Source organism: Doryrhamphus excisus, chromosome 4, assembly GCF_030265055.1.
Source record: "Doryrhamphus excisus isolate RoL2022-K1 chromosome 4, RoL_Dexc_1.0, whole genome shotgun sequence".
NCBI classification, from domain to species: Eukaryota; Metazoa; Chordata; class Actinopteri; order Syngnathiformes; family Syngnathidae; genus Doryrhamphus; species Doryrhamphus excisus.
The window spans coordinates 21,787,354-21,800,329 of NC_080469.1; the positions used below are offsets into that span (position 1 = coordinate 21,787,354).

Below are 12,976 nucleotides of genomic sequence, written 5' to 3' on the forward strand. Positions count from 1 at the left end.
ATGTATGTATGTATGTATGTATGTATGTATGTATGTATGTATGTATGTATGTATGTATGTATGTATGTATGTATGTATGTATGTACATGTATGAACATGTATGTATTTATGTATGCATAAGTTATACATACAGATGCATAAGTATGTATGTGCGTATGTATACGTGTATGTAAGTATGCATGTATGTATGTATGTGTGTATGTATGTAAGTTTGTGTGTATATATGTATACCTTTATATGTGTGTGTATGTATAGGTGTGTGTGTATGTATGTATGTATGTATGTATGTATGTATGTATGTATGTATGTATGTATGTATGTATGTATGTATGTATGTATGTATGTATGTATGTACGTATGTATGTATGCATGTATGTATGTTTGTATGTATGTATGCATGTATGCATGCATGTATGTATGTATGTACGTGTGTATACATGTATGTATGTGTGTATGTATGTATGTACATATGCATGTGTGTATGTATGTACCTATGTATGTATGTATGTACCTATGCATGTATGTATGTACCTATGTATGTATGTATGTACCTATGTATGTATGTAGTATGTATGTGTGTAAATGTATGTGTGTATGTATGTTTGTGTGTGTGTATGTCCATGTATGTATGTGTGTATGTATGTACATGTATGTATGTTTGTACATGTATACATGTATGTGTGTATGTATGTATACATGTGTATGTGTAAGTGTCCATGTATGTGTATATATGTATGTTTATGTAAGTTTGTGTGTATATATGTATACATTTATATGTGTGTGTATGTATAGGTGTGTGTGTGTATGTATGTTTATGTAAGTTTGTGTGTATATATGTATAACTTTATATGTGTGTGTATGTATGTATGTATGTATGTATGTATGTATGTATGTATGTATGTATGTATGTACGTATGTATGTATGTTATATAAGTTTGTGTGTATCTATGTATACACATATATATGTGTGTATGAATAGGTGTGCGAGTGTTTCTGTATATATGTAAGTATGTGTATGTATGTATGTATGTATGTATGTATGTATGTATGTATGTATGTATGTTTGCATGCATGTATATATGTATATGTATATATGGATAGTATCTGTGTATGTATGTATATGAATATATGGATATGTGTGTATGTATGTTATTGTATGACGAGCCCTTCTCACTTCCTTACCTTCCACTTTGCACATGCCCAAGGGTCACATAAGTCCCGCCTTTACATAGCTGTTCCGACGGAGTATTAAAATAATAATATAATGACGTTCTGTCCATGTTGGCAGGTACCTGAACTACTTCGCCACCAAGTCCAGTCCAACGGGTGTCATCCTGGACCTCTGGGAGGCCCAGCACTTCCCGGACGGAGACCTCAACGAGCTGGCGGCCGTGTTGGAGGAGATGGGCCGCCATGACAGCAACTTCTGCTCCATGACCACGGAACACTGACCACGGATCGACGACCATGACGACATGCGGCGGTAATGACGTTCACCGTGCTGGCGGCCGGATGCTAGCGGAACGACCAAAACGGGACGCTTGCTGGATACGGATCTTTCCACGACTTCTTGTGACTTTTAGCCTCCAATCGAGCAGATCAGGAAGTAAACACAAACACGCCAAAAAGACAACTTTTTACTTCAAAGTTAGAAAAAGTCATCACAGGATGAAGAAGCGTGAAAAAGCAGGTCGGAAAGAAAGAAAGCGTGAAAGACGAAGAGAATGAAGCTAAAAGGAAAGTTCGGACACCAGACTGAAAGAGGATCACAAAGTCTTTGGGGGCATTCAAAAGCACCGGCGCCCTTTGTTTGACATCTTTCAATCATTTTTCAAGGAAGGCCTCTTATCTTATTTGGTGTGAAAATGGTAAAAGCAACTGTCAATCAAATGGCCTCACCCATAAAAATCTTAACACCCTCCTCGGAAGATGTCATCAGTAATGGCTCTTGGGTTTGTTTGTTTTTTACATCAAGTATTTTTCCCACAGGGAATGGGAGGGAATTCATAAAAGCCATGGCAGGGACAGCAAAGTTTTTTTTTTTTTTTTTCGGATGACGGATCATCTTGGAGAATTGAAAAAAAAGAAGAAAAACAAGGCAGTGAACGCATCACGTCATGAATTCACTCTGTCACTTTTGCATCATGCAGTTGTTAGGGTTAGGGTTATAGGGTTAGGGTAAGGGTGAAAGGTCAGGGTTAGATTTAGGGTTACATGTGGCGTCCCCATAGTCACTTGAATGATCACTAGCGCCCTCAAGTGGCCTTTGACCAATATTTTATTTTTGTCTGAATTATGTAAATACATGATTAGCATCTAAGGAATATTATATTTTTATCATCATTACCATTATTGCAAGTTACTTTCTTTTATGTTTGTGTTTTAAAAGTTGGAATTTTTAATTTTTGTCTTATGTTATTATTTTTTTTTAATTATAAAAAAAAATCTAGAGTTAATTTTTTTGCATGGTTTAAGTTAATTATCCAAATTAATTAAACTAATGCTGCAACTCAAAACTGTTTTAATCAAATATTTTGAACTTTCCAACTTTTAAAACTGTGTTCCTTAATTTTATATATTTTTTTTAATTGTTTGACATTACACCATTTAAATAAATGCAAATCTTAATTTTATTAATTACATTTATACATATATATATTTATACACACACAGGATAACATACAGTTTATATTATGCTATATAATATATATATATATATATATATATATATATATATATATATATATATATATATATATATATGCACAGTATGTTTATATTTCATAATGTGATTATATATAATATATACCATAGAGAAGGGCTCTAAAGATGAGTCATTTTGAAGATAATCCGTATATATATTGTGCGTATATTAAAAATTGAAATGGTGGTGAATGAAATGTAGCAGACAGGAAGTCGTGTTTACGGTTCCAACATGTCTTCTCTCTTTGAGGACGCACGGCAAATGTTGTGAATGTCTCCTGATGCAAGTGCTAATAATCGGAAAAGGGGGTGACAGGGTGCAAAAAAAAAAAAAAAAAAGATGCAAACTCAAAAACCCAAAAGGCGACGACGACGCAGCAAGTCTCCTCCTCTTTATCATCATCATCATCATCATCACCTAAAAATGCTGCCAGTCGACAGTTTACCTGCGAGTTGATTCAAATTGGATGAAATGAGCTTTTGAGTGTTGTTATTGTATCCAAACGTGTGACGAGTATTTTCTATTTCACAACAATGTTGTGTACTGTCGCCTAACAATTTTAAAGACTTCAAAAAGTTACAAAAAAAGAAGTTAGAATCTAGTTTGTATGGTTTTTTTTTTGTCTACTATGCAAACTCGGCATTGGTTCTCATGATAGACGTCTAAACTAACTCTAGCTGTGCTTGTCAGTGCATTTTTTTTTTATTTTTTACTTTGGATGTGGAAAGAGTTTCCAATCAGGGGTGTTTTTGGATTTCCCGTGTACTACAAGCTTGTGATGAATCGTTCATTCTGGCACGCTTTCATGAAATCTTTGCTCAATCTTACTGAATGCTCTCCTCCCTCCCTCAGTGTTTTTCTGTACAAAGTGTAAGAAAGAATTTTTAAGACGATTAATAAATTATATTTATAAGCAATGCTGAACATGACGACTTCCTGTGGTGGCTTCCTTCATTTGAATGTACGGCCCGTGAATCCTCCCCTTCCAGATGGACCCACATTTGGAGTAGTTACTGAGGAACTAAAGAGTGACCAAGGCACATACATTTAGAGTAGTTACTGACAAACCAATGAACTACTGAGGAGTAGGTACTGAGAAATTAAGTCACATGCATTCAGAGTAGTTACTGAGAAAGCAATGAACTTACGACTAACGCACGTATGTTTTAGAGTGGTTACTGAGAAACCAATGAACTAATGAAGGACTTCTAAAAATTCATTGAGGAACTAAGGCATATACATTTAGAGTAGTTACTGGAGGACTAATGAGGAATTAATGACTAACGTATACGTTTAGAGTGGTTACTACTAATTAATAGTTATTGAGGAAATAATGAACCAATGACTAACACACATCACTTTAGAGTAGTGATTGAGTAACTAAGAAGGGACTAATATTCATTGAGGAACTATGGCACATACATTTAAAGTAGTTACTGGAGGACTAAATAGGAAATTATGACTAACGTATAAATTTAGAGTGGTTACTACTAATGATACTAATTAGGTACATGAATAGTTATTGAGGAAGTAATGAACCAATGACTAACACACATCACTTTAGAGTAGTGATTGAGTAACTTATGACTAACATACATTTTAGAGTGGTTACTGAGAAACTAATGAGGGACTAATAAAGAGTCATTGAGGAACTAAGGCACATGCATTTAAAGTAGTTACTGGAGGACTAATGAGGAATTTATGACTAACTTATCCATTTAGAGTGGTTACTGCTAATGAAGACTAATTAGGTACATGAATAGTTATTGAGGAAATAATGAACCAATGACTAATACATATCACTTTAGAGTACTGATTGTGGAACTTATGACTAACATACATTTAGAGTAGTTATTGGCAAACAAATGAAGAACTAACAAGGGACTAATAGTCATTGAGGAACTAATGCATATATATTTTAATTAGTTATACTGGAGGACTAATGAGGAACTAATGACTAACGTATACATTTAGAGTGGTTACTGCTAATGAAGAGTAATTAGGTACATGAATAGTTATTGAGGAAATAATGAACCAATGACTAACACACATCACTTTAGAGTAGTGATTGAGGAACTTATGACTAACGCACGTACATTTTAGAGTGGTTACTGAGAAACCAATGAACTAATGAGGGACTAATAAATAGTCATTGAGGAACTAAGGCACATGCATTTAAAGTAGTTACTGGAGGACTAATGAGGAATTAATGACTAACGTATCCATTTAGAGTGGTTACTGCTAATGAAGACTAATTAGGTACATGAATAGTTATTGAGCAAATAATGAACCAATGACTAACACATCACTTTAGAGTAGTGATTGAGGAACTTATGACTAACATACATTAGAGTAGTTATTGACAAACAAATGAAGAACTAACAAGGGACTAATAGTCATTGAGGAACTACTGCACTTACATTTAAATTAGTTATACTGGAGGACTAATGTAGAAGTAATGACTAACGTATAAATTTAGAGTGGTTACTACTAATGAAGACTAATTAGGTACATTAATAGTTATTGAGGAAATAATGAAACAATGACTAACACACATCATTTTAGAGTAGTGATTGAAGAACTTATGACTAGCATACATTTAGAGTAGTTATTGAGAAACAAATGAAAAACTAACAACGGACTAATAGTAATTGAAGAACTATGGCACATACATTTAAAGTAGTTACTGGAGGACTAATGTAGAAGTAATGACTAACGTATACATTTAGAGTGGTTACTACTAATGAAGACTAATTAGGTACATGAATAGTTATTGAGGAAACAATGAACCAATGACTAACACACATCATTTTAGAGTAGTGATCGAGGAACGTAAAACTAACATACATTTAGAGTAGTTATTGACCAACTTATGAAGAACTAACAAGGGCATACATAGTCATGGAATAGTCAGGAACTAAGGCACATATGTACATTTAAAGTAGTTACTGAAGGACTAATGCGGAAATAATATTTATATAAATATATATAATATTTATATAAATAATAAAAAAAATTATAATAATGAATTTTATATAATAAAATGTTTAAATAATAAAATGTTTCATTTAAAAAAAGTATTTTGTGTTTAGTTGTGTTGTCATTTACATTTGTTTGATGATTTTTTTAGTGTGACAAACATGCAAAAAAAATAGGATATCTTTTCATACAAAAATGGGACATACATTTCATTTCTACCAAATAGTTTTAATAAGGTTTTACATACGGAAAAGACACAAAGTTATACATTTGTACACTCTACAAATGTAACCAGCGTCAACCAAAGCCTCACAGTTTATACCTTGCGTCTGCCACATAGTGTCAGTCCATGTCCATTTCAAGTGTCAAGGTCAAAGGGTCGGGGTTCACGCTGCAGGTACCGATGACCTCCATGCTTCGCAATCACAACATCATCGTTTTCTTCTTTTACAAGCTACGTTAGCTTTCACAGAAAGCACTCCATTGCGTCCGCAGCCGACAAAAACATCATCACAACTTTATATCCTGTGACTCGGACATCTTAGCCAGCGTCTTTTTCACCCGTAAAGCTGTGAGGCGAGAGGCGGGGTTGTGAGCCCAACACTCGGTCATCAGCTTTCCCATCTGTCTCAGACACTGCAACATAAACACGCATGCACACTCGTTAGCAATGCACGGAATGTACCATATATGCGTGTGCGTGGATTGATGCAACGCCGCAAAAACTGCAGCAGAAATTGAATATATATATTCATTCATTCATTCATTTTCTACCGCTTTTTCCTCACGAGGGTCGCGGGGGTGCTGGAGCCTATCCCAGCTGTCTTCGGGCGAGCGGCGGGGTACACCCTGGACTGGTGGCCAGCCAATCACAGGGCACATTATGGACAATTTGGAGTCTGTATTGGTACATGTTTGTATATTTCTTAACATTGAAGTGTTAAGCTGCTGCGTGATGATGTTAGCTTTCTTTGTAAGACGACACAGTGAGTCTGACTGTTCTGTTGAGCAATGACCTGCTGCTACTTCCGATGGGTTGACAAGCTCGTCGTGATTGGGCACAGGGCACATATAGACAAACAACCATTCACACTCACATTCATACCTATGGACAATTTGGAGTCGCCAATTAACCTAGCATGTTTTTGGAATGTGGGAGGAAACCGGAGTACCCGGAGAAAACCCACGCATGCACGGGGAGAACATGCAAACTCCACACAGAGATGGCCGAGGGTGGAATTGAACCCTGGTCTCCTAGCTGTGAGGTCTGTGCGCTAACCACTAGACCGCCGTGCCGCCCAATATATACGTATGTATATTTTATAAATATATATTTTATAGTTTCACCTCATCGCTGGTCCATCGATTAGGGAAGGAGGGTCGTAGCCTCTTGATGCAGACCACCTCTCTCATGTCCTCATACGAAGGGTCAGTAGGGACCAGTTCGTGGTAGGGGAGCTGGTACTCCTCCAGGATTCCTTAATGTTACATGAAACCACTTTGTTGTTGATAAAATACTACAAAAAATGCAGTTGTGCTGGTTAAGGAAGCGTGACGAGATACCTCCTGACACGCAGCGACGCGCGATCTCCCACAGGATGAGTCCAAAGCTGTACATGTCGGCCATGATGTATGACTGGAAGTGGCTTCTGTTCAGGGTCTCGTCCAGAACCTCGGGAGGCATGTAGCGTTTGGTGCCCACTCTGGTGTTGGGGGGGATGTCCACCTCGTTGGTGTCGCTGATGGGGACACCGAAACACTTTCATTTACAACATCGACATTAACAATAAACTTAAAAAAAACTGCTAACGATCCCACTTCTGACGCCATTTATCACACAAGTAAAATTTGACTTATGCCCCTGTCTAGGAGCTTCAACCTGATAACCAGATCATGGGAACATAACATTCATCACATGACCGATGTATGACACAATACCTGCGTAGTCGCTAAGTACCCTACTTCTCACATCAGAAACCCGAGGACTAGTAACCTCAAACCAAACTCAAACTAAATCAAAAACTGGTCATTTTGAAAAACTGGTAGGCAAAGTCCATGTCCACCGGTATTCGTGGAACAATCTGTCACACTACCTGGGTACTCTATGTCATGGATGGCGTCATGGGTAATGATCCCACTTCTGACACCAAAAATCCGAGGATGATACCTTGGAACCAAACTTCTTTCGGTTTTGAAAGACCGTGACAGGTAGGCAAAGTCCATGTCCACCGGTATTCGTGGAATACTCCGTCACAATACCTGGGTACTCTATGTCACGGATAGCCTCATGGCTAATTATCCCACTTCTGACACCAAAAATCTGAGGACTATACCTTGAAACCAAACTTCTTTCGGTTTTGAAGGACCTTGACAGGTAGGCAAAGTCCATGTACACCGGTATTCGTGGAACAATCGGTCACACTACCTGGGTACTCTATGTCAAGGATAGCCTCATGGCTAATTATCCCACTTCTGACACCAAACATCCGAGGGCTATACCTTGAAACCAAACTTCTTTCGGTTTTGAAAAACTGGTAGTTAAAGTTTATTTGTGGAACAATCGGTCCCACTACCTGGGTACTCTATGTCACGGATAGCCTCATGGCTAATTATCCCACTTCTGACACCAAAAATCCGAGGACTATACCTTGAAACCAAACTTCTTTCGGTTTTGAAAAACTGGTAGGCAAAGTCCATGTACACCGGTATTCGTGGAACAAACAGTCATACTACCTGGGTACTCTATGTCACGGATAGCCTCATGGCTAATTATCCCACTTCTGACACCAAAAATCTGAGGACTATACCTTGAAACCAAACTTCTTTCAGTTTTGAAAGACCGTGACAGGTATGCAAAGTCCATGTACACCGGTATTCGTGGAACAATCGGTCACAATACCTGGGTACTCTAGTCACTGATAGCCTCATGGCTAATTATTCCACTTCTGACACCAGAAATCTGAGGACTATACCTTGAAACCAAACTTCTTTCGGTTTTGAAAGACCGTGACAGGTAGGCAAAGTCCATGTACACCGGTATTTGTGGAACAATCGTTCCCACTACCTTGGTACTCTATGTCACGGATAGCCTCGTGGCTAATTATCCCACTTCTGACACCAAATTTCTGAGAATTCAAAGTGAACTGACGGCAGGTTTAGCCAGTTGCCAGATCGCACAGACAACCGCAGTCACGGAACAGTCGACCGTCGACCATAATCATCCCACTTCTGACACCCAAAAATCTGAAAATTGTCTCAAACATCTGGACCACCTTCCACACCCACCTGATGAACTTGACAGCCAGTCCCAGGTCGGCGATGCAGCAGGCTCCATTCCTCTTGACCAAGATATTCTTGCTCTTCAGGTCTCTGTGAGCGATGGCGGGCTTGCCCTGTGTCCCGAATATCTCGGTGTGGAGGTGACACAGGCCCGACACAGACGAGTAGGCCAGTCTCAGCATGGCCTTGCTGTCCAGGGTGGTGGACTTGAGGTAGTCGTACAGGGAGCCGTTCTCGTGGTAGTCGGTGATCAAGTAGAGCTGAGTCCACGAGCCGGTGCCTTTAATGTCTGCCGCGATGAAACCTAAAGAAGACGAAACATTGCAGTATTTTTACTTTATTCTAATTAGATAGGACCAGTTTAGGAAGCCCGTTTTCAGAAGGTCTTACCCAGTATGTTCTCATGCCTCATCAGGACCGTCTGGTAGATTTCGGTCTCCCGGAACCAGCTGGCCTCTTCGGTGGTGAAGAAAACTTTCACGGCCACCTTCTCTCCTCGCCAGCGGCCCATCCAGACCTCGCCGTATCTCCCCTTCCCGATCTGCTTCACCATCTGAATCTGCTTGGCGATGGTCCTCTGAACCTGAGGGGTTACCAAATTTTGAACTTTTTGAACTTTTTACCTTCAGGTCTCAAAATGGAATGTTCTTCTCATATGTTTTTTTTTTTTTTTCACTTTTACCGCATAAAATCTTTTTAATAATTTCAGACCTCATCATAAAAAAATGATGCGTTTTACTTTTCCTGCAGACTTCAGAAATGCATCAGCATATTCATGCATGATTAGCCTTAAAAATAACTATAAATGATGTACAAACATAAAAAACATAAACATGATAAACATGATCATTTCACTTCCTGTAAGGCAGGGGTGTCCAAAGTGTGAGCCAGGGGCCATTGGCAGCCTGTAGCTGTTTTTTTATTGACCCACGGCACATTCTAAAAAATATAATCCAACAAAAAAACATAAAAAAAGACCCTAAGACAGCAAAAATTGAACAATCATTAGTAAATTTAACAAAAATAAAGGCAAAATATAATGAAAAAATGTCATAATCTAACAGAAAAAATTAAAAAAGTAATAAAGTCAAACAGTTATTTTCATATCATATGTTGAGATATTACATATATTTTTTAAAGTTATAATACCATGAGAAAGAAAGTTTGGAAAATTGTGTTATTATGAGAGCTTCAATATTATCGGAATAAAGTATTACAAATATTACAAAATATTACATATATTACAGGAATAAAATATTACAAAAATAAAATTTACAAAGAATATTTAAGACGTAAATTTAAATATTTTTTTGTGAAATATATATACAATTCTTAGCATAGATACAAAATATTACATTTTTTACTATGTGGTCATTTGGACACCCCAGCTATAAGCTTGAATGACCTTATGACCGCTAACTTCAGGGGTCTCAAACTCGTGGCCCGCGAGACGCTAGTTTCATGTTAAAGGTTAAATAACTGTTAATACTGTACATTTGAATATGAAAAAAATAATTTCTCTACCAACTGTATGTGGTTTCGTACGTTTTTCTTATTTGCTGTTGTATTATTATTTTACTTATTTATTACTGATTGATTGATTTATTGTCTTTATTCTTAATTTGTTTATTTTTTTAATCTTATTTTGTGTATCGAAAAATAAAAATTAAGATATTTGAGAACAGCGGAATGTTTTATCAGATATTTTGGTGTGGAAAACCAAAAGCATTGAAGATTGATTTTTTTTCTCCAGTTTTTAATAAATACGTTTTGGGTTTTTTTTTTTTGAAAACCTGATTCGGCCCGGTTTCACCCAGAACCTAGCTCCGGTGGCCCCCAGGTAAATTGAATTTGAGACCCCTGTCTTACTACCTCCATCTACTAGTGCAATACACTCATCTCACCAACAGAGGGAGCCCTGAGCCTGAACCAGAGCTTTGCGACTGCTCTATCAAATCCTTCAGGGACTCTCCGGGTGGAATGAAGGTCTCATCCTGTTCTAGGCCGATGGTGTAGCGAGGGCGCGACACCTGACGCTTATACCTGCATGTATTACAAGATTACCAGTTAGCGAAGGCTTTTTACAGACAAAGTGCAATTAGCTTTAAGATGTGAAGCTTTAACGACCTGAAGTAGCAGAAGACGATAACAACAGCCAGTATGATACTGCAGACTGTGACTGAGATCAACAAGGCCATGTGGTGGATCTTTTCATTTACATAAACTGCGAGAAAAACAACACAAATGTGGAAAAAAAGTTAAACGCTAGAAGTGGAAGTTGACATTAGAGAAACTTACGAGGTGGTTTAAGCGGAGGCAGAGTTGGATGAAGGTCTCGATTGCAGTAATCTTGATCTGTGCAGCATTCCAGTGACCTCCTCTGACGTGAGCTCCAAGTGTCCTGGATACAAAGAAACCAAACGTGGATGATGCTGAGGTGGTCAGAATGCTAGCACATGCTAGAAAAGTAGTCATGTGATTTGAATCTACTCACTCGACACTGAAACTCAGATCCAACCATCCCCAGACAACCTGCACTCAGGACTGGTACGCCTCCTTCTTCTTCCACCATGGTAAAACAGTAGCCATCAGTCCTGGAAAGCCACATTTATGGTAATGGTAATGGTTTTATTTCATTTGAACATGCATCAGATTACAATTGAATGCATCACATAATCAGTTCCCAGTTCCACATGTCCAAAAGGAGTAGGAAGAAGCAAAGCTTATTAAATCCTACCCCTCCATCTGGTACTTTTACAATCAGTAACTGTTACATTTGTTCACTTCCTGCTTTCCTAATATAGTTAAATATTTTATTTAGCATTTTTAAAATTTAAAATTTAAAATTTAAAATTTAAAATTTAAAATTTAAAATTTAAAATTTAAAATTTAAAATTTAAAATTTAAAATTTAAAATTTAAAATTTAAAATTTAAAATTTAAAATTTAAAATTTAAAATTTAAAATTTAAAACCCCCCCGCGGGGGGTGCTGGAGCCTATCCCAGCTGTCTTCGGGCGAGAGGCGGGGTACACCCTGGACTGGTGGCCAGTCAATCACAGGGCACATATAGACAAACAACCATTCACACTCACATTCATACCTATGGACAATTTGGAGTCGCCAATTAACCTAGCATGTTTTTGGAATGTGGGAGGAAACCGGAGTACCCGGAGAAAACCCACTACACTCGTCCACCATGCCGCTCCTATCATTGTTGTTATTTAAAATAAAAATAAAAATAAAAATAAAAATAAAAATAAAAATAAAAATAAAAATAAAAATAAAAATAAAAATAAAAATAAAAATAAAAATAAAAATAAAAATAAAAATAAAAATAAAAATAAAAATAAAAATAAAAATAAAAATAAAAATAAAAATAAAAATAAAAATAAAAATAAAAATAAAAATAAAAATAGTGGATAATCCACCTGTCTATGAGACAGTACCTGCATGTGTTGTTGGTGGAGTCGTCAGGACAGTGGTGGTAGCAGTGACACCAAAGGAGCCTCTGAGACGAGGAAGCCGTGGACGTGCTTCCGCCGATCTCCTTCCCGCCCTCCGCCGCGTCCTTGCTGGACGCTCGCAGTAGCATGCTGTCCAATATGTTGCCTAGGAGACAGAGGAGATGACATGAAGCCTCATAACATGAGTCAGCCCGATAATACTAGAAACGCAGCAAAAGAGTATAGACCTCCACAAAAGTTGGAAGTGGAATGGAAAAGAAAGAAATCATGGTGTGACTACAAAGTGTCAGGCGGTAGGTTCAATCGTGGAGGAACACATAAAATGACTTTAAAGCAGGGGTGGGCCCTGCTGGGATTGTATTCAACCATAAAGTACTGGTACTAGACTATTGGTCATAGCTGGTGAAAGTCATACTTCTATCATCATGAATAGGTGCTTTATGGTCAATTTACTTTCATTCATTTTCTATGGCTTACACTCATGAGGGCCGCGGGGTTACTGGAGCCTATCCCAGCTGGGGTACACCCTGGACTGGTGGCCAGCCAATC

General features: G+C 37.7%; 2 protein-coding genes across 5 annotated transcripts in view; one reads left to right on the forward strand and one right to left on the reverse strand.

The window, feature by feature from the left end:
• The window catches only part of unc5ca (unc-5 netrin receptor Ca), a 250,279-nt gene extending 247,604 nt beyond the window's left edge, over nucleotides 1-2,675 (forward strand). For all 4 annotated transcript variants that reach the window (XM_058070370.1, XM_058070372.1, XM_058070371.1 and 1 more), the window contains one exon: nucleotides 1,289-2,675. In XM_058070370.1, the coding sequence (XP_057926353.1) occupies nucleotides 1,289-1,451 (163 nt within the window). In that variant the 3' untranslated portion in view covers nucleotides 1,452-2,675. The remainder of the gene's footprint in view (nucleotides 1-1,288) is intronic.
• Nucleotides 2,676-5,905: 3,230 nt separating this feature from the next.
• Nucleotides 5,906-12,976, reverse strand: part of bmpr1ba (bone morphogenetic protein receptor, type IBa) — a 72,223-nt gene continuing 65,152 nt past the window's right edge. The window contains exons 4-13 of the mRNA XM_058070374.1: nucleotides 12,410-12,572; nucleotides 11,457-11,556; nucleotides 11,261-11,363; nucleotides 11,090-11,186; nucleotides 10,867-11,005; nucleotides 9,353-9,545; nucleotides 8,969-9,266; nucleotides 7,247-7,422; nucleotides 7,031-7,161; nucleotides 5,906-6,319 (exon numbers count right to left, since the gene is read on the reverse strand). Of these exons, the coding sequence (XP_057926357.1) occupies nucleotides 6,194-6,319; nucleotides 7,031-7,161; nucleotides 7,247-7,422; nucleotides 8,969-9,266; nucleotides 9,353-9,545; nucleotides 10,867-11,005; nucleotides 11,090-11,186; nucleotides 11,261-11,363; nucleotides 11,457-11,556; nucleotides 12,410-12,572 (1,526 nt within the window). The 3' untranslated portion in view covers nucleotides 5,906-6,193. The remainder of the gene's footprint in view (nucleotides 6,320-7,030; nucleotides 7,162-7,246; nucleotides 7,423-8,968; nucleotides 9,267-9,352; nucleotides 9,546-10,866; nucleotides 11,006-11,089; nucleotides 11,187-11,260; nucleotides 11,364-11,456; nucleotides 11,557-12,409; nucleotides 12,573-12,976) is intronic.